We start from the raw sequence: 20,360 nt of genomic DNA on the forward strand, positions 1-20,360 counted from the left end.
TGTTGGCATGTTGCAGAAGCTGAGTGGTTAAAAAAAAAAAATCTCAAATGTAAAACTTATAATGCCATTGTCATTATCCAGAAAAGATAATGGCAGAGAAAAAGGAGAGTCGTAGAGGTTAAAATCTCTTAGGGGTGGGAAAAGGGAAGGGGCTTTCAAGGAGCCTGACTGTATTGGCTACCCTCAGCTCCAGTACACTAGGCACGGAAGACTGACTGGAGGTTTCCACCCACACTGAACTTTCTTTATTCCACAAATGTACTTTGCTTCCCCCCACCTCGGGGCCTTTCCGCATGGGCTTTTTCTCCCTGGAATGCTCTATCCACTGACCTTCCCCTAATCCTTGCACATTCTTCAGATCTCTGCTTAGATTAGAGAAGCCTTCCTCAACCTCCTCGATTCAGTTGGATCCTTTGTTCTTTTTCTTCATTGGGGTCAAACATTGTCATTCTTTACAACTGTATATTTGTGTGATTGACTGCAAGCTCCGTGGAGGGTGGGAACCAGGCCTGGTTTTAGGCACCACTGTAGCCCAGGGTTTGGCACAGTCTTGACACATAGTAGATGCTCAAGAAATATCTGTTGACCTACAATAGTTCATCCTAAAGGGAACCTGAGCACCTTCTGTTTAGGCCAGTTCTGCCGCCGCTACAAAATAAGATCACAGGGGTCTTACTTCTCCCGTCCAGATTATTTGTGCCGACAAAACAAGACTTTGGTTGCACTGGTGTGAAGTAATCATTCTCTCAGGCTTCCCAACAACTTTGACTGGCATAATCTCGGTTTGGTTTATAGCCTCTGGGATTACCAGATTTGTAGTGAGATGCTGAATGTAGGGAGGCATTTATCAGTTTTCTCAGCACACGGGGCACCTTTAAGGAAGGCTTCGCCATGTGGCAGAGTTGGAAATTAGCCTGTTTATCACTGAGGTTCACGTGTCCTATGCCATTTGAGTTCAGGATCCACACCCTTGTGTGTGTCCACGGTTAAGAGCAATTCTGACCCTTCTTTCTCACTCCAGTGGCAGTATTAGAATGGAAGTGAGTGAAAATGACATGTTAATAGCAATAGTCTATAATGATGTTCAAAAATGTTTCTTAATAAATCAAAACGCAAATGTTACCAAATTATTTGTGACATGCCTCATGGCTGATTGTGATTCTCAAGTCCGCACTGTGGAAAAAAAGCTGAAAAGCACTCAGAGAGTGGACCCTGAGAGCCAGCCAGGAGCCGCAGGCTGCCTTCCCTCCTCCTCACCCCCACCACAGGGCAAGCCCACTTAGGGGCACCTCTGCTTCCTTCCTCTTTTACTTTCTGGGTCTGGAATCAGGACAAAGCAGATCAGCATCTGGCATCGATTTGTTACTCTTTTAATAACCCTAATACATCTTGGAGCACTCCATTTACTTGAGCATTTTGACCAATCTATTTTAAAGAAAAGCATTTATTTGTTCAGCTTTTGATCAGAATAAGCTCAAGTGCCTAAAAGTAGAGACCATGGTACATCTCTGTATTCAACTGCCACCTTCCCCCTTCCCCCCTTCCTCCCCTCCCCAGCACAGCATCTTCCTCTGTAAACACCTTTGTGATTTTTTATTTGTCTCTACCTCTTTTTTTTTCTCACTTCTTCACTCCAGGAAGGATACCGTGGGATTGGCTTATTTTATTACAGAGACTATTCGTATGGTGGTTTTGTGCGAACCTGGTCACTCCATCCATAGCACAGGCTGCGAAAGGCCAAGAACTCAAATTCTTCCTCATTTGGGGAGGGGGGTATGTCCATGACAGTCCCTTGTTCCTTCCTTTTGAAACCCCTGATCTCAGCTTTCCTCCTTTCCGAAATGCCAGAGAAAAGAAATGAGGTTGTCTAAGGTGACCTGTTTCTTTCCTAGTGGCTAAGCCACGCTCCCAGTCCTCAAAGAGCCATTCAGTTTCCGGAACTGGGTTTTCCCATATGAATGATGTAGCATCCAGCGCATTGTACCTGGAGTCAGAAGACCCGGTTCCAATTTTGGACACCACCCCTTATCAGCTGCGTGACTTAGGCAAGTTACTTCAGCTTTCTGAACTTATTACCCATCCTCCGGATGGCTGGCTTGAAATGAGTATGCCTAGACTTTGTTCCATTATCACTCTTAAGAGGGAGAGAGAGGGAATCTACTGACCCGTTTCCAGCGGAGATTCAGGGAAGCCCTCCCAGGACTGGCCCCAGGCACCTTCCCGGTAGCCTGCATAGCCTCCCTGCAACTGTTGCTTGCCCCTGCCCCCAACCCACCCCCGGCTCACGGCTGGCTTGACGTAGCGCAGCTCTTAAGTAGGTGTGAGTTGTTGGAAAACTGCGAATTATTCCAGGGTCAGTCACTCCCATTTACTCTAACGTGCTTCTCTGACCGGCCAGGTAATCCCGCCTCTCCTCGTTGGGGTCCCAATCTGACCCCCACTCAGCCTCCTCCTTCGGGAAGAGCAGAAGGCGAAGAGCGCGCGGCTCACCCTCTCCCGGGCCGCCCCCAGCCTGCGCCCTGCCCTCTGCGCCCAGCTCGCCCCGTACTCGGGCGTCCAGGAGCTCCCCCTCCGGGAAGCGCGCTGTGGCCGCCGGCGGGGTTGGCAGCGGCGCCCACCGCCCGGCGGCCCGGGCGACTCACCCGCCCGCCCACGTGCGTGGAGAGGAACGAAGCGCAACCAGTCGCGGCGCCTGCGCTTGCCACCGGTGGGTGCCTTACCTCGGAGGCCGCCGGGGGCCGTAACCCGAGCCCCGCTGCCACGACCCATATTTGCATAATTCGGTCCCCCCCCCTTCTTTCAGACTCAGGGCTGGAGATGCGAGTCGGGCTCCCCTCCGAGGCGTCGTCTTGCCGGTGGTCAGCGCGGGGGCCGCGGGACGGGCCGGAGCGCAGGCGGAGCGGGCCGGCGCACGTGGTAAGAGTGCAGCTTTCTTTTCTTTTTTCAGAAACGGGACTTTCCACGTTTTTGCCGAGGGTGGGGTACCTACAAGGGTGCTAATTTTGCTGCGATTTCCTTCCTTTCCCCTTTAATTTTTATCTCCAATTGGAAAAGAGCGCGCAGCGCAAGCGAGAAACTTTCCCAAATTTTCTCTGGGCGTTTGAAGTCAGGAAGATGGCCGTCCGCGGGAGAACCAATTTCGCGGCGGGCAGGGGGAGAACCGGAGCGCCGGAGAAGAAGCAGAGGCAGCTCACCGCTGCCCCGGGGTCCTGACTGCCGCGCGCGGGGCCGGGCGGGAGCGGACTCGCCGCGGCTGGGGCCGTGGCAGGTGAGCTGCCGGGAAGCCGCCTGCAGCGCCGCGCTTCTTCCACGGCGTGGCGCCGTGGCTCTCGGCCGCCCGGGCCCCCACGAGGCTGGGGCCGTCCTGGCCCGCCGCGGGAAAGGGCAGGGCTGGGCCCTAGAGGCTGTCCCGCGCCCTACGCCAGGCCTTGGCTGCTTTGGGGGCGGGAAAGGGTCTGGCAGGCGTCCACTCGCCAGGTTTGAGCAATTGAGACCAACCTCCTACGGAGCCCCGGCCAGGCCAGGAGCGCTCCGGGGGGGTGGGGGTGGGGGTGGGGTGGGCCAGGGCGCGCCGGGAGATAGAAGCGGTCTGTGCAGCCAGTCAGAACCCACCGCTATCTGGACCTCTGAAAAGTTTTTAAAAATTGCTTTGGGAACTAAGCAGAAAGGTTCCCATCGGGGCCAGTTTTTTTTTTTTTTTTTTTACACGCAAAGGGAAAAGCGCGTACGGTGATGGCTACTCGAAACTGGCGTTAGCGTCACCGTTTGCTATCACTCTGGACCTCGCTCGGCTCCCCGAGGTGGCTCTTGGCCAGGGATAGGAAGAATATTCCTCCTCATGTGTGTGTTCTGGAGTAGCGCTCGGGTGCGGGCAGAGCGCACCTCCGGAGGGTAGGCTTTCGGGGGTGGATGACTGCGGTGGCGGCAGGTACAGGCAGTGAAGGTGAGGATGGGTGTCTTCGCAGAGCAGCCTGTTCAGCAAACCCAGGCGCCCACTCTGCCGACCAGGCATTCTGTTGGCGAGGCGAGCGCACGAGCTCGCTGTCAACAGGGAGGTGTGTAGCGTAAGGTGTGCGAGTGGGTGTGTGAAGAAGGTGGCGGGGGCAGGAGTGTGTGCAGCGGAAGTGGAGCGTGTGTGAGTGTAAGAGTGTGTGCGCGTGTGTGGCGGGGCAGGGTGAGTGTCCAAGCCTCCATCTGGACGCCCCCACACTGCCGACCGCCCAGACGCGCCGGGAAGGGCGCCCGCTCCGTGCAGCAGCTGAAGGGGGGCGGGGAGCGCGCGGGCAGAGGAAGGGGGGGTGTCTCCGGCTGAGGATTTCTCTCGAAGCTCCCCGCAGTTATCTGCTCCTCCTAGGGAGCTCCCCCCCGCCCCAAGGTGCCCAAAATACTTAAACAAACAAACAACCCCAAACCTGTTCCGTTTTCGCTCCTGTATAAATAGAACAGACTTTCCAAAAAAGCAATACCGCATTCACTCTTATCACCAGCTACTTCTTTCCACCAAGTAATTCAGAAAAAAGCAGTCAGCTTCCGTGAATGCATGCAGCTTTTTTTTTTTTTCTTCTCTGCCTCCTTTTGCTTGCGGTTTTGAGCTGCCAAGAAAGTGAGTAGGGGTTTGACTGTAGTGTCTCGGCTCCGCTCGGTTTCTTTCCGAAGTTTAATTTTCCGGAATGGCTCCCAAACAAGGGCTGGGGAGGCGGAGCTGCCGGCACCGGATCTTCGCCTTTTTTGGAAAGTCCCGGAGAACCGGAATTCCTCCCCGCCCGGGAGGCCGCGCCGCAGCCCGGACCGATCGCTCTCCCACAGTGGTCTAAGCCGGACCCGTGGCGCGCCCTATCCACGTCCGGCCCTGCGCTCTGGATCCGGCCTGCGGCTCGGGCCCCGCGCCCCAGACCCCCATGGATCCTCGCGGGCTGCCAGCCGGGAGTCGCGAGCCCGGAGGAGCCCGCGCAGCCGAGCCCCTATGCAAATCGGCCATGTGACGGCAAAAGCCGCCTGGCCCAGCCCTGTTCCTCAGTCCATATATGGGCAGTGACGTCACGGGCATTGAGGACCTGCCCATAAATACTTAGAGCAACACTTTCCGTCTAACCCGGAGAGCAGCAATTGATTAATAGCTCGGCGAGGGGACACACTGACTGTTATAATAACACTACACCAGCAACTCCTGGCTTCCCAGCCGGAACAGAGGAGAGAGTCAGTGGCAAATAGCCATTTTTCTTCTTAAAAAAAAAAGCAACTTGTTTGCTAGTTTTATTTGTTAGATTTTTTTTTTGAGGTGGGTAGTTGCCTTTAAGTGTGGAGGGCAAAAGGAGATACCTGCCTAGGCTCAGTCCAATCCCTCTCCAAAACGGCTTCTCTGACACTCCAGGTAGCGAGGGAGTTGGGTCTCCAGGTTGTGCGAGGAGCAAATGATGACCGCCAAGGCCGTAGACAAAATCCCAGTAACTCTCAGTGGTTTTGTGCACCAGCTGTCTGACAACATCTACCCGGTGGAGGACCTCGCCGCGACGTCGGTGACCATCTTCCCCAATGCCGAACTGGGAGGCCCCTTTGACCAGATGAACGGAGTGGCCGGAGGTAAGCCGCTTGCCCCCTTCGCGGACCGGGACCCACGCAGCTCGGAGATGGTGGGGGGGGGGGGGTTCGGTGCATGTGCAGGACTTGGAGGAGAGGGTCGGGGCGCGAGGTGGACGGCGTTGACTGAACTGGCTTTGAAGAATGGAAGGGGGTGCAGGAGGAGCCCGCGTGAGCGGGGATCCGGGCGTTGGAGCTGGACGCGCGGGCAGATGCACCAGGTTGCCAGCGAGCGAGCGTGCGTGCGCCGCGGCGCGCCCAGCCCCCGGCGGGCGAGGGGTGAGAGTAGGAGAGGTGCCCCACCAGGCTTCTGGGCTTGTGCGGGCCTTTCCGCTGGCCGCACCCCAGTCTCCCCTCTCCCGGGGTAGGGGCAAAGTGACGGGAAAGTTCGGGGCTCTGGAGGAAAGCTGCGCGTCTGGAGAGCCGAGCGGCGGAGAAGCCCCAGAGGAAAGCGTCCGCCGCTCCCTCCTCGGCAGAGGAGACCCGGGGAAAATCTCGGAGCGCGCTCCCCCTGCGGCCTGCAGGAGCGCCCCCACCTGCGCGCCGCCCGCGAAATTGAGGGGGTTGACCACTCGGGGAGGAGGAGGTGGAGGGCGGGCAACGGCGGGAAGCGGCCCCCTGGCTGCCGAGGGAAGCCCATCGGGCACCGGTGCCGCGAGTCTCCTTGGCGATGCGGTGGAAAGTGGTCTCCCGCAACCCCCGCGCCTCCCCCGAAGCCCTGCCACTGTCTTTGGGCTGGGGCGAGGACGCGCGGGTGTCGGGCAAGGCTGAAAAGGTTGGGAGGGGAAGGGAACCTATAGACTCCTTCCATCGCAGAGCCCGATTCCCTCCAGCAGTGGGAGAGGGAGGAAAGTAAGGCACCTGGGATGGGGAGCAGCTGGGAAATCATTGACCCCCTTCTTTGGCTCACCTCTCAGGCTGACACCTTCGCGGCAGTGGCTGGGATCAGTCTTCTGGGTGGTGTCTGCCCCAGCCGTGGGACCCCCCCAGGCAAAGGAGAGGGAGAGAAGTTCCAGGCAGATGGGGAATTTTTAATACTCTTTTTGCTATTTTTGGGTATTTTTATTGGGGACTAGAGCCACAGATGGCTGTATATGGGGGTTGGGAGTAGCTCATCTGCTTTCCTGGAGGTAGTTTGCGTCCTAGACTGTCACTGGCTGCCACAGTAGGATATTGGGCTAGCCTCTTCTGTCTTTGAGCCACAATTTCCTCACCTGTTGAACTCCGCCTCAGCTCTACAGTGTAAGATCCTGGGCCTTGGGGTTGGACTCATGTGAGACGGGGGTGAGAAGGGATTCTTGGCTGCATTCTCATTACTCCACCTCCATTCTTCCTTTCCGCTCCCCAGATGGCATGATCAACATTGACATGACTGGAGAGAAGAGGTCCTTGGATCTCCCATATCCCAGCAGCTTTGCTCCTGTCTCTGCACCCCGAAACCAGACCTTCACTTACATGGGCAAGTTCTCCATCGACCCCCAGTACCCCGGTGCTAGCTGCTACCCAGAAGGCATCATCAACATTGTGAGTGCAGGCATCCTGCAAGGGGTCACCTCCCCAGCTTCCACCACAGCCTCATCCAGCGTCACCTCTGCCTCCCCCAACCCACTGGCCACTGGACCCTTGGGTGTGTGCGCCATGTCCCAGACCCAGCCTGACCTGGACCACCTCTACTCTCCACCGCCGCCTCCTCCTTATTCTGGCTGTGCAGGAGACCTCTACCAGGACCCCTCGGCGTTCCTGTCGGCAGCCACAACCTCCACCTCCTCCTCTCTGGCCTACCCACCACCTCCTTCCTACCCGTCCCCCAAGCCAGCCACGGACCCAGGTCTCTTCCCCATGATCCCAGACTATCCTGGATTTTTCCCATCACAGTGCCAGAGAGACCTACATGGTGCAGCTGGCCCAGACCGCAAGCCCTTTCCCTGCCCCCTGGACTCCCTGCGAGTCCCCCCTCCACTCACTCCACTTTCCACCATCCGCAACTTTACCCTGGGAGGGCCCAGTGCTGGGGCCACAGGGCCAGGGGCCAGTGGAGGCAGCGAGGGACCCCGGCTACCTGGCAGCGGCTCCGCAGCTGCTGCTGCTGCCACCTATAACCCACACCACCTGCCGCTGCGGCCTATTTTGAGGCCTCGAAAGTACCCCAACAGGCCTAGCAAGACCCCAGTGCATGAGAGGCCCTACCCGTGCCCAGCAGAAGGCTGTGACCGGCGCTTCTCCCGCTCCGACGAGCTAACACGGCACATCCGAATCCACACGGGGCACAAGCCCTTCCAGTGTCGGATCTGCATGCGCAACTTCAGCCGCAGTGATCACCTCACTACCCACATCCGCACCCACACTGGCGAGAAGCCCTTTGCCTGTGATTACTGTGGCCGCAAGTTTGCCCGGAGTGATGAGAGGAAGCGCCACACCAAGATCCACCTGAGGCAGAAGGAACGCAAGAGCGGTGGCCCCTCCTCGTCGGTGCCGGCCGCCTCTACCACCTCCTGCACTGGGGGCGCGCAGGCTGGGGGCACCCTGTGCGGCAGCAACAGCAGCACTATTGGTGGAGGGTCCCTCGGCCCTTGCTCATCTCGGACCCGGACACCTTGAGATGAGACTCAGGTTGACACACCAGCTCCTTGAGGCCCTTCATCCACTGGAGCTGCACGACAAACACTACCACCCATTCCTGCCCTTCCCTCATTTCCTTGGGCAAAGGGCCTTAGGAGCCTAGCACTGCCCCCTCCCCTTTCCACTTAGAAGCAGGTCCTTCGTAAAAGTTAGCCCACCTTAGTCTCTCTTAGGTGAGTTGACTGTCACCCCAAGGTAATGGGGAGGCTCAGAAGGGGGTTGGGTGGGGGTCCCTGGCCTAGAGGGCTGAGGCATGACCCTACTTTAAAGGGTTGTTTGGCTAGGTTTTTTTCCGCTCTCTTACTTTGACTGGTTACAGGTTTTTGACTCTGGATGTCAGAAATGATCTGAGACTTTTTCTACAGTAGGTTGGGAGATGCTCATCCCTTCAGGTGGGGATAGCAAAAAAGGCAGAAGCAAAACTGATGTGCACTTTATGGCTTGGGACTGATTTGGGGGATGCTGTACAGTGGGTGAAGCATGGCCTTTATAAAGCTGCATTCTGTGGCCCTAGAACAGTGAATCAAAGCTTATCTAGTCATCTCAACCCTTTAAGCAATATGTATTATAAACTCCGAGAACAGAAGTGCAATGTGATGGGAGGGACATAGCAATATCTGCTCCTTTTTGAGTGGCTTGAGAAATGTAAAGACTATTTTTTCAGTGTATATCCATTCAGATTTTGTGTATTTTTGATGTGCACTGTTCTCCAAGTTCTGAACCTTTGGGAAAAAAAGTAAAGCATTTATGATCTCAAAATGAGTCAGAGGTTAACTTATTTAAAGGGGGATGTACATATATTCTCTGAAACTAGGATGCATGCAATTGTGTTGGAAGTGTCCTTGGTGCCTTGTGTGATGTAGACAATGTTACAGGGTCTGCATGTAAATGGATTGCCTTACTATGGAAAAAAAAACCATCATTCCCTGGGTTTAGTATGGCTGTATATTTCTGCCTATTAATATTTGGAATTTTTTTTAGAAAGTCTATTTTTGTATGCTCTGTTTTGTGACTTAAAAGTGTTACCTTTGTAGTCAAATTGCAGATGGGAATGTAAATAATGCTACTGGAGCTGACTTGTTTGGTTATTAGCTCTTAATAGTTGTGGAAATATAAATGATTTATTCTAACACAAAACCACTAACTAAAGTTCACATAAGGAATGGTTTATGACTATGGTGTAAATAAATACTTTTCAACAATATTTTTGCTGCAGAAATTACTTATGAAAGATTTATTGGGTGGGACTTCAACAGTACTCAGTGGGTTTTAGTACTTTGACCAAGCCAGGATCTCCAAGTCTTCTTTGCTAGCCTTTCTGACGCCAGCCCTCTCACCCCAAAGCAATCTCCATTCACAATCAAACGCTAGTGTTCTGGGGATTTCCCCCATGCATTAGTGTAAAAGTGGGGAGGCGTTGTTTTGACTCATTGTTCCGTCCTCTATAACAGCCTATAACTTCTCTCTGCTCCTGAGTGGGCTCCGGAAAATAAATACTTACAAACAAGTGCCCACTCGGAGACTACACATTTGCGGCTGTTTTCAGAACCCTGACCAGGGCCAGGAACTCAGACGAGATGTGGCTTTGTGGAAAGTGTGGTGGCGTGGTCAAGCTGGAAATGACTTTCAGGTTCCAGGATTACTCTCATGACCGCAGAAAACTTTTTGAAAAGCGCTATCACCTCTTCAGATCAAAAATGCACTCAGACACTGCTGATGACAGCATTAATAGGCTGCCAAAGGAATTACCCCAGGACTCATTTCTCTCCAGCCTTGTCTCCCCAATTACACCTATTCAGAAGGATCATTACACTGCCATAGGTTTGGTGGGTCTGGAGACTATTAAAACGTTCACCTTTTTAGATAAGTGTATACCAGCCTTAAGAAAACCTCAAAGACAATCTGAATCAAATAGGCAAAAGTGGTCCTCCATGGCACTGGATAACGGTTTGCAAAACAATACACTATAGGGGTCATTTTACTGCAAGCCTTTTGTAGTGATTTTAAAATATAAATTCACCCCCCCCAATAGTTATCTATGTATCATACAATGCAGATTGTATTTGTGAAGTTATCTTTCTTTACTCTAAAATTGGACCTAAATATCATTTAACATAACTTGCTGCCTCTGGATCCTTACACAAATGTAACACACTGGAGTGCCCAGTGTTTAGCTACATCATCTGAAAACCCTGTCATCTGTTTGTCCTTTGGCACTGTTAGACTCTCTCAGGCGTGGTTGATAACAGATGGCCTGTATTTTAGAACAGCAGTGGCAGCTTCTCCTGGAAACTACTTTTTGCCCTTACCAGCACTAGAATTCGAAAACTAATTTGTGAAGGTAACTAACCCTTATTTCCTTCCTGTCCTTATTTCAAAGATGCACAATACCTCTAATAACTACTAAATGGAAGTTTCTAAACTTCAGTGTCAGATTGTTCTAGTGACTGGTGTCATTCCATTAGATTCATATTTCCTAGCTTGTCAGCATACTATCATCCTTGCTTGGCCAATTTTCTTAAAGAAGTATGTATAAAACAATGCCACATTTTGATAATTGTTTTTAATGATACTACTCTCCTACCAAAATGTCATTATATTAAAATATAATACACCTAAGTTTTATGTTATTTATAATTGTCTTGCCAAATTTTAATTTCAGAGCACCTTCAATTAAGACAATGTAAACAATCGTTAACAAAGCAACAGACTAAAAATCTCTTTTCAATAAGATGAAATACATATTGGTGATTTGCCTTGATGTGGGCTTGGTGAAGTGGCATAACATACATACCATAAGGAACACACCTTGGTGTTTTTTCAGAGCCAACCTTGTGGATTTTACTCCTTGATTTCAATAGGTTAGGTCTATCTTTAATCAGATTTTATCTGCTTGAAACATTCAGGGTACTGTTCACAGGTGTCTCATTTTTTACTTTGCTCAAGAAATAAAGCATATAAAGCTGTCTGCTTTCTTTTGTTCAATATGCTTTATTAAATAATATTATTGATGTTTCAGCTGTTACTGGGAATTATTAAAAATAAACTTCTGGAGAGTAATTCCTTAAAGATCATAATGCAGTTGAGATGGTTCAGTACACATTAAAAATAGGTCTGTTAAACCTAAATAAGGTTTCCAATTATTCATAAACCAGGCTATTTAATTTCAATATCCTAACTGCTAATGAAGGCAAATTGTTTGGCATATATTAGAAATGGCTGTAGTGATGCTTTAACAGTTCGATACTACTTTGAGGGGTGGTGGTGGTGGGAAAGAATGGTCACTATCATCACAAGTGCCTAAAATGCTGCCAATCCAAACTACAATTAAATAAACTTTACAGAAAAAAGAAAGACAAGAAAATATTTAAGTCCAAAGGTTCTTTCCTCCGTGAACGTAAGTATTTTTGTTTTCTTACACTAGCTTATTTTCCTCAGGTTAAATATAAAAGGAGTGTTTTCGTTGCAGCAAAAGAGTTATGATTGCATGTTAAATAATTTCAGATGTTTTATCAATCAGGCTGTTTCAAACATCACACTCAGGGAAATAAACTATTAATTTTAAGTTTATATTATTACTTGGACTTTAGAATCTGCAGAAGGCCCCCAGTTTTTAGTACAACATAATCTTACCATACAGACTGTGAATGTTTAACAGCAATTCAAATGTAGGCATCATAGCAAGTAATATTTTCCTTTTCCCTTTTGCAATAATCAAATAAGATTTACCTCTCAACAATTTCAAAAATGACTTTATTTTCCACAAGTACACTGATTTTAATCTAGAAATGTAAACATCGCTGGATCAGAAGATTCAGTATCTATATGGGGCTTAACAAATGATTTCCTTCTTTGCCACTCATTGAACGCGAATAATCAATGGTCAGCTTCTGTTTGTGATGTGAAGTTCTGAATTCAGAACAGGAGAGTTACAGGAGTGGCACTGCCCTCAGGTTAGAGTTGAATAGCAATGGGCAGAGCCCTGAATTAAAGATATATTGCTTTTTCGTTTAACAGTAGAGCTAGAGCACAAGACTCCAAGTCATTTGGAATAAATGAGTGATGAGAGTCCTCCTGAGATGCCTAGACTAAGGCACCTACAAGGGAACAATGCAAAAGAAGGAACATAAATTGTGAGTTTTCGGAGAAGTTAAGGGCTGTTAGCATTAAAAGATCAGGTAACCCACTCCTGTTGACAAACACACATTACTTTGAAAAAAGGTTCATCATTTTCACTGATAAACAGCAGTTGGTCTAAACTCAATCCATGCAAATTAGGCTTAATAAAAAAATCAATTCTCATAAAGTAGTAGGTAGACATACAACACTCTGAATTGATATAACCAGAGAATTAAAAAGCTTTAGAAGTATTAGACAACTTCTCACCCATGAGAGGCAATTATTGCATTTGTTATTCAACAGAAAGTTAAGTGATTAGTATCATTGTGCTCATTAGTCTTTGTAGAAGACAACTTTTTTCCCACAGTTGTTACCCATATTGCAGGAATATATGGAAACACAACAGCAGCACATTAAGTCACCTCTAACAGTTTATGCAGAAAGGTGCAAGGCTTTTCTGCACCACATTTTGTCTCTGTATTAAGAATATTCTTTCCTTAGTGGCTCATTAAAACAAGTTAATTTTGTTTTCACCATTAATTTACTCAGAATTATTAGTGAAACGAAAGTTTCACTGTTCTTATTGAACTAGAGAGATATAATGCTGTTTTGGCCTGTGATAATTTCAGTTACTCTTTTGAAAAGCACTTTAGTCTTCTTCATTTAACTTGCTTGTACTTGAGAACTTAAAAATTTTTCATAATGAAGTTTGAAAAAACAATTTCTCTTTTATTACTGTCCTGTTGCCAGAATGAGTTTTTGTAGGTTAGTTTAATGTACTCCAGATTGTATTATAACCTATATATCATTATCAACAATCATTGTAAGTTGATCAACTTTTTGCTACAATATAATTCAAAACAGGTAGGTATGTGATAACCATACACATTCATCATTGTGCTATGAAAAAAACCCATTTTGTGAACAATTTTAAAGAAAATCATCATTTGCATATCCAGAATTTAATTTCAAACTGAATGGCCTGAAGAACTGCTTCAAACCGCCCCTAAGGTATACTAAACCACACCAGAATGTGACACTACCATAAAACAATTTTAGCAAACTTGGAAGAAATGCATTATGTTTGTGTCAGGTTTTACAACACAGTGGCATATCATGTTTAGTAGCATCTTTTTTGTAATTTGTTTTTTAAGAAAAGTCATTAAGAATTTGCTTTTTCATTCTATTTTTAAATTTGGGAACAAATATTCCTTCACTCTGGGCCTCTGTAACCCAGTGTGCAAAAAGAGGCAAAGGCACATACTGCTTCCCTACAGGGTCATCACTTCCCACCAATAGCAAATCTCCCTTTATTACAGATATTAGAACTCAACTGCCACATGGGCAAGTCAATCAAGAGGGCTTAGACAACAGCTGGACAAATTTTAATGTGTTTATTTCTACAGTTTTTTTTATTAAAAGTTTTGTGAAAAAAAGAGTCCTATAAATAGTAAAAAGGGGGAAACAGGAGTGTTCCTTGGCCTGAAGCAAATGGTGTCAATACATTTGTAAACAAGGTAAAGCTCAGCCAATTAAAAGGACAAAAATAAAACTAGTCACAACACAGCTGTTCATTTCAAGCGGTTGGGAATGGGAAGTGTTTTGTCCCAAGTTTTGGTGCCCTAAAGTGGCCAGCAGTATAGTTAATTCTCAATTTTCTAGCCTTGATCATCTGTGCCTCTCTCTCTTCCTGCAGAAAACTCACCCTAGATGAAGCAAGCACTGGCTCTCTCCTATTTGAGGGACAAGGTTCTGAGAACACTGACACCAACAACACAGCTGGAATCATCAAGCCCCCTGGAACGTTAGAACTCCTGAGAGAATTTGAAACAGTCATGAACATTTTCCTCTACTTTTGCAGGAAAATACTGGAAGTAAATATGGGCACAGAATTCAACAGCTGGCTAAGGGTGTTTTACATTCCGTTGTTTGGAAGCATACCGATTCAGCTCCTCTGAATCTTATGGTTAGAAAATACAGAATTACCCTATTACTTCTTAAAGTACGCTAAGACAAAAAAAGTCACTTGAGGATAATATAGTTTTTGCATTAAAGGTGAATCTGCAACAAGAAATCTGCTCAACTCAGAGATCTGGAGACTCATCGGGAAGCTCTAAGTGTCCATTTGTCACTGAGATATGCAGGTGCTTGTATTTCTTATTAGATGCTGCCAGAGTAACCCAGATGTGGTTACTGGGCAAGGGGAGGAAAGAAAATAAATCTTGCCCTCTACATGCATAGTTACGTTTGGGGGTAATCCCCCAACTCTGGAAAAATGGATTTAATTTTCACAACGACTTCATTAGGCCGGACAGCTCACTTTAAATAATAGCTCATCTCTTTAAACCTAGTTTTTATCAATGCCTTGAACTAAAAACAATTCAAACCACTAGGTCATGCAAAGTCAGTAAGTTAGAACTATAATAATGAGGAGTAAAAGGGCATAAGGACGTAAGTGGAAAACAAATCCTATTTACCCAAAGAGGGGGGCGGAGAAAACCACTTAGTGTATTTTGTATAGGACGGGGAACAGAGGAAAGGAAATTTTCATTATGGCTTGAGGATGGAAGCGCTTCATATAAGACCCCTGCCCCCTCCCCACAAATCAAAACCTCAGTGGCAGTGACAGAGCCAGGAAACAACCTAGCTTCCCCGCCTGCTCCGCCCCCCAAACGGTGCCCGGTGGCTGCAGTCCAGTCGCCGCGCTTCGCAAGGCTCCCGAGGAAGCGGCTACAGCCCATTCCAGTAGATCCAACGCCCAGGCCTGGGGGAAGGAAGAGAGCCCTTGTGATGGGTCGCGGTCAGCCAAGCCCAGATACGAGTAGGGCATGTCTTTGGCCCACCAATCCCGGGCGCCGGCGGCTTCAAGGGAAGACCTTGGGACCTGGATAGGGCTCCCCCTCGCACCAGAAGTCATCGGCCTGCGGGGTCTCCAGGAGCCACACCTCTCGGGGCAGGTCACAGGCCGAGCCGGAGGCCTCCCTGGCCCTGACAGGCTCCAGCACCCGGTAATAGTGACAGTCCCGGCCGTCGTCGGGGTCGTAGGGCGGGGCCAGGATGTCTAGGAAGGCGGCGGGCCCCTCCACAGCGTCGATCTGGTGCAGGTTGTCCCGGTGTGGCGTGAGGACGCAGGGGCCGCTGGCCGCCGTGTACTCCGCGCGCGAGCGCAGCACACCCGGCCTTAGCGCTTCCCGCTCCCTCGGCTGCAGAGGCGGCTCAAACTGCTGCTCTGGTGGCGGGGCCCGCGGCCGTTGCCCGCTGCCCACCTCCAGCTTGTCCATGCAGCTGATGCGCACGGTGCCGTAGAGCACCTTGAGGATGCCGTGCATGCCCGGGTGGTCGTGCAGCGGGATGGAGGTGCCGCTCTTCAGCAGGAACACGCCGAGGCTGAAGCCGTCTGTCTCGCAGATGTGCATATAGGTGACTGGCGGCAGGTTGGGCCTCAGCGGCTGCAGCGTGGCCTTGCGCGGGGAGATGTTCAGGTCCTCCGCGCGGACCTGGGTCAGCAGGCTCTTCAGCTTGCTCAGGTTCTCCGGGAAGCCCTGCGACATCGGCGCCTCGGGGCCTGGCGCCTCGCCGCGGTCGGAAGAGCTGCGGCTGCCCCCGCTGCCCCGGAAGGTGAGGCACGCCTGGCGGGCGATCCGTTGGATCAGGGAGGCCATGTTGTCTCGGGGCATGCCCTGCTGTTCCTCTGCGTGCCGAGGCCGGCCCCCTCCGCCCCCAGCTTTCCTCCGCCCCTTGCGGTCCCCGGCGGCCGCCACGGCTGCCCGCAGTCCCCGGCGAGGCAGGAGGCCCCGCAACTACCGGCCAGTCGGGCGCGCGGCACTACAGCCGCCCACCTCAACGGCCACGCGCCCGCCTCGCGCTCCCTTTGAGCGCGCACGCGCACGGCCCACACCCCGCACTCACGCTCCGGGAGCAGGTACCGGCCGCGCGGACGGCGGTAGGCTTTGCCTTACGCCCGAAGCTCCATTCATGCGGCCCGCACCTACGGCGGCGGTCAGGCGTTCCCGGCGCCTTTCAGAGCATGCTGGGACTTGTAGTCCGGTATTCCGCATGCGCGCTCAGAGAGTTCCCTTTGTCAGCTGGAAAAGGGAAGGATTAGATATGTGTGTCATAAAGCGACCTTTAGTACGGTCCCAAGGTGTTTGCTTGTTTGAAGAAAGGCGAACTGGGGCACCAGAGAAGTAGCCAGTTAACTACAACTCCCGGCATTCCTCAGCAGGTTGGGGTGACGCACTTCCGGCGTCTGGCCTGTGGTGTGGTGGAGGCTCTTGGCAGTCTCAAGGAACCAAGGCAAGAGGGTCGTTAACCTTCTGACGCCGCTTGGGCCCGGTCAGCGTTACAAGGTCTTTTTCCTGTGGCCTTAGCCTTGGGAATGAGGCTGTTGAGTTAACTTGAGCTCCTTGTGGCCGTCCAGGCGGCACTGTCTGCCACAGGAGTTACGGGACCGCGCTTTCGTAATTTCCTAAGTTTCTGAGGAGATGAGAGGGTCGAGACTGTCCGGGGTGAGCGCCACAGATACTGTACCCAGCCTTCCCCAGCTGTTGTCTGCATCAGGGTCTGATGACGCTGCTCTTCTCGTTACAGAGTACGATAGTTTTTTGGTGGAACTTGAGAGGCTATTTGCTGTGGTCACCGATTCTGTATACTAATGGTTATCAAACCTTAGATTGCCCAAGAAGCACTTGGTTAGGGGAGGAGGGGAGCTTTTTAAAAATACAGATGCCTGGTCTTCATCCAGAGATTGGTTCATTAGATGATTCTGAAGCATCCTGTGAGAAACCTTGTTGTGGGAGAAAAAGGCAAACTCTTGACCTTAACCTTACCCTGAGTTTAGAGTCCTTTTGGATTTCCAAAGCTAAACAAGGGTTTCTTACTCAATTTTGTAATTGGAGTGGTGCAGTAAATTCTCTCCAGTTAAAAAAAGGCATGCTTTTTTAGTGGGCTATGTAACCTATCCAAGGAGCACTCAGTATTGGTCAGGTATTGTGTTAAGTACATTACCTGATGAATATTATACTAATCCTCACAGCATCTCTTAAGAGGTAGGCATTATTATTATTCCCAGTTTGCAGATGAGGAAATAAGTTGCAAGAGGATAGCGAATAATTGACAGGGCTTAAGCAGAGCAGAAATAAGTACAATTTTACCAAAACCGGCAGCTTGAATTGGTGTTAAAAGCACTAAATGTGGAGTTAGGATATTGTTTTTCCAGCCTACTGTGCTACTTACTGCTACTTAAAGTTGTCTGTCTTTAGCAGACTCTACCCTTTTATATCCTCAGTTTATTTACTTGTAGAATCTGGAGTTAGGGTAACAGTTATTCTGAACTCTCCTTACTCATCAGAAGACCCTGGGGAGCATTATAAAAATAAAGATTTGGGGGTCAAACCCAAGAGATTCTGATTCAGAAGAACTGATGTGAAGCCCAGAATTTTTATTTTTAAGATGCTCCTTAAGTGATTCTTAATTATCAGCCCAGTTTGAAAACCACTGCTAGATCTGTAAATAATGAACGAGTTCTTAATATTTGGTGATTTCAATTGAGAGGGTGATTGTTTTAGAAAAGGACTCTTAAGTTTTACTCATTTTCAGAGGTTGCCATGCCATTGTTAAAGTACTTAAATGTACTGTCAAAGTTCACGTAATGAAATCCCATGCAATCTTTTTCTAAAGTGAGGAATATTTAAGAGAAAAAAATACCCTCTCTTCATTTAAAAATCTGGATTTTTATTTATTGATTTTATTTCTATTAAGGTATAATTAGTGGGAGGTGTAGACTCCATAGATCACAGACTTTATTAACACATCTGTTACTTCTTAATAGTTGTCCGTACTTATTTAACTGAAGCTCATCTATAAAATGAGATATTAAGATACATGTTTAAAACACTGATGATACCATAGTAGCTGTCTCATAATAGTAGTTATTATTATACTTTCAAAATTGTTAAAAGCTGTAAGGACCAATGAATTTAAATAATATTGAGCAAATATTGAAATGGGATTTGCTTGTCTTGAGAATTAGGTTCAAGGTAGAGATTTTTTAAAAAAAGATTATTTTTACTGGTTAATTATTCACCTGGTAATACCATCCCTCAGGTCCTTGCTGTTCATTGTTTGGCCTGAGAGTGCAAAGTTTCCTAAGACTGCCTTTATCAGAATCACCTGGGAGTATTTGTTGAAAGTGCAGCTTCTCAGATCATCTCAAAATCTTCATCTGTATCTTTTGCACATTAAAGTTTTTAAGAACTGCTGAGTGTCCATAAGGCATATGGTACTTTTTTTAGGCCACAGACAGGCTACCTCCATAATTCCTTTTTTTTTTTTTTTTTTTTTTTTTGCGGTACACGGACCTCTCGCTGTTCTGGCCTCTCCCGTTGTGGAGCACAGGCTCTGGACGCGCAGGCTCAGCGGCCATGGCTCACGGGCCCAGCAGCTCTGCGGACTCTCAACCACTGCGCCACCAGGGAAGCCCCATAATTCCTTTTTGAAACTGTCCTTAAGAGCTGTTCTAATGGATGAGATCCATCCTAATGGCTTTTGCCCTGAAGAAGCATTTTACAATATTTGGCCTTCTGCCCCACTGCCAGTAGCATAGGCTGACTGGGTTTCTATTACCAATAACGTCCTTCTTTTTATGCTCCTTGTTCTGTTTTCCTTTGTGTTGCAGTAAGCAGAATGAATACCAAAAGACATTCAGAAAGGAGAACAGACAAAAGAGAAGTGATAGTGAACAAGTGCTAGAAATACAAGACAGAAACAAGATTTGGGAAAAGTTTGGGACAGATGCAATCTATCATTCGATAAATAGTGAGTATTTATTAGGTACCAGGCATTGTTCTAGGCTTTGAGGATTTGGCAAAGAATATTGGAATTCAAGGAATTTACGTGTGTGTGTGTCTCTCTCTGTGTGTGTGTACTTTGGGGTTGGAGGTTGTTACACAATACAAATAAATGAGCAACATAATTTCAGAGATGAGTTTATAAAGACAAACAGGATGGCGGTGTGATGTGTGTGTGTGTGTGTGTTATTGAGTTGTCAGGTGTGACCAGAAGATAATATTTGGTTCTGAATATTAAGGAGTCAGCTGTGGAAAAATCTGGGGTCAGCATTCCAAGACTAGGAAAATAGCCCTAAGGATGTCAAACAGAGTATTGGAGACCATGACTTTGACCAGATGTAAAGGAACTTGGTATAATTGGGAACAAGAACAAAGGCTGGTGGGGATAGGCTATGTAGTGACCTTCAGAGTTCCTGGAGGGAGATGAAGTTGGGGAGGTAGGCAAGGGACATATTCCACAGGCCTTATAGGCCCTGATTGGGGTGTTACAGGGAGTTGAGGGCCATGGTAGGGAGTTGGATTATAAGTGTTGTAAGAAGCTTTCAGAGAGTACTGGGCAGGAGAATGACTTGATCTGTTTTACACTTTTCAGAGATTGGTGGGCGGGCAATGTAACAGCGTAGAAGCCCAGTTGAAGGCAGAAATCTAGAGAAAAGAAAACTAGTGTAAAGATTAGCAATCTACTTTGTAGGTGGAGCTGCAGGGCTTGCTGATGAGCTGTTGCTTTGGCAATCTATTTCTTAAAGTATATTTTTTTCGCATATTCTTTTTCATGAGTTGACAGCTATGTGGTGATAGGTAAGACTGATAAAGCTTAAATCTCACCTCCTGCCCACATCTAACTATTAAATTTAGGAATGAGGGAAGCACACAGAAGCATGAGTAAAGCTGAGATTTTTTTTTAACAGTTGCTTAATTAATCAGGAAGCAAGAAGAATTGGAAGAGCCCCCAGCATGCATGCACACACACACACACACACACACACACACACACACACACATCTTTTCTTAATTCTACCTGCTTATTTATATGATCTATTCATTCTTTGGGAACTTGGCTTATATTTTATCTTTCATTTTTCTTCCCCTGGCCCTCTTCTTTATGAGGACTTTTCCTTAATTCATGGGATAGATCATCTTCTGACTTTTTCTCAAATCATTTTTCTTTCTTTTTTAAAAAAATTTAATTTTTTTGGC

General features: G+C 48.4%; 2 protein-coding genes across 4 annotated transcripts; one reads left to right on the forward strand and one right to left on the reverse strand.

The window, feature by feature from the left end:
- Window positions 1-2,749: 2,749 nt before the first annotated feature.
- On the forward strand, window positions 2,750-9,400 carry EGR2 (early growth response 2). 3 transcript variants are annotated; one of them, XM_067710838.1, is made up of 3 exons: window positions 2,750-2,916; window positions 5,472-5,580; window positions 6,926-9,400. In XM_067710838.1, the coding sequence occupies exons 1-3, from the start codon at window positions 2,818-2,820 to the stop codon at window positions 8,173-8,175; spliced, it is 1,458 nt and encodes a 485-aa protein (XP_067566939.1). In that variant the 5' UTR covers window positions 2,750-2,817; the 3' UTR covers window positions 8,176-9,400. The 3 variants fall into 3 exon arrangements, with proteins under 3 accessions (XP_067566939.1, XP_067566938.1, XP_067566937.1); XM_067710837.1 differs by lacking the exon at window positions 2,750-2,916 and adding an exon at window positions 4,818-5,371; XM_067710836.1 differs by lacking the exon at window positions 2,750-2,916 and having other exon boundaries at window positions 4,821-5,580.
- A 2,530-nt stretch (window positions 9,401-11,930) lies between these two features.
- ADO (2-aminoethanethiol dioxygenase) lies at window positions 11,931-16,474 on the reverse strand. The gene has a single exon (XM_067710841.1). It carries the CDS (start codon window positions 15,990-15,992, stop codon window positions 15,180-15,182), a length of 813 nt encoding a protein of 270 aa, XP_067566942.1. The 5' UTR covers window positions 15,993-16,474; the 3' UTR covers window positions 11,931-15,179.
- Between the last annotated feature and the right edge of the window lie 3,886 nt (window positions 16,475-20,360).

The sequence above is a fragment of the Pseudorca crassidens genome, chromosome 16, assembly GCF_039906515.1.
Source record: "Pseudorca crassidens isolate mPseCra1 chromosome 16, mPseCra1.hap1, whole genome shotgun sequence".
Classification (NCBI taxonomy): domain Eukaryota; kingdom Metazoa; phylum Chordata; class Mammalia; order Artiodactyla; family Delphinidae; genus Pseudorca; species Pseudorca crassidens.

Bases quoted from the DNA above. Each gene is read 5' to 3' on its own strand.
- EGR2 (XM_067710838.1), top strand. From the start codon at position 2,818: ATGCGAGTCGGGCTCCCCTCCGAGGCGTCGTCTTGCCGGTGGTCAGCG. The intron at 2,917-5,471 runs GTAAGAGTGCAG...TTTGTGCACCAG, and splicing joins GGAGCGGGCCGGCGCACGTG to CTGTCTGACAACATCTACCC. The intron at 5,581-6,925 runs GTAAGCCGCTTG...TCCGCTCCCCAG, and splicing joins GATGAACGGAGTGGCCGGAG to ATGGCATGATCAACATTGAC.
- ADO (XM_067710841.1), bottom strand. From the start codon at position 15,992: ATGCCCCGAGACAACATGGCCTCCCTGATCCAACGGATCGCCCGCCAG.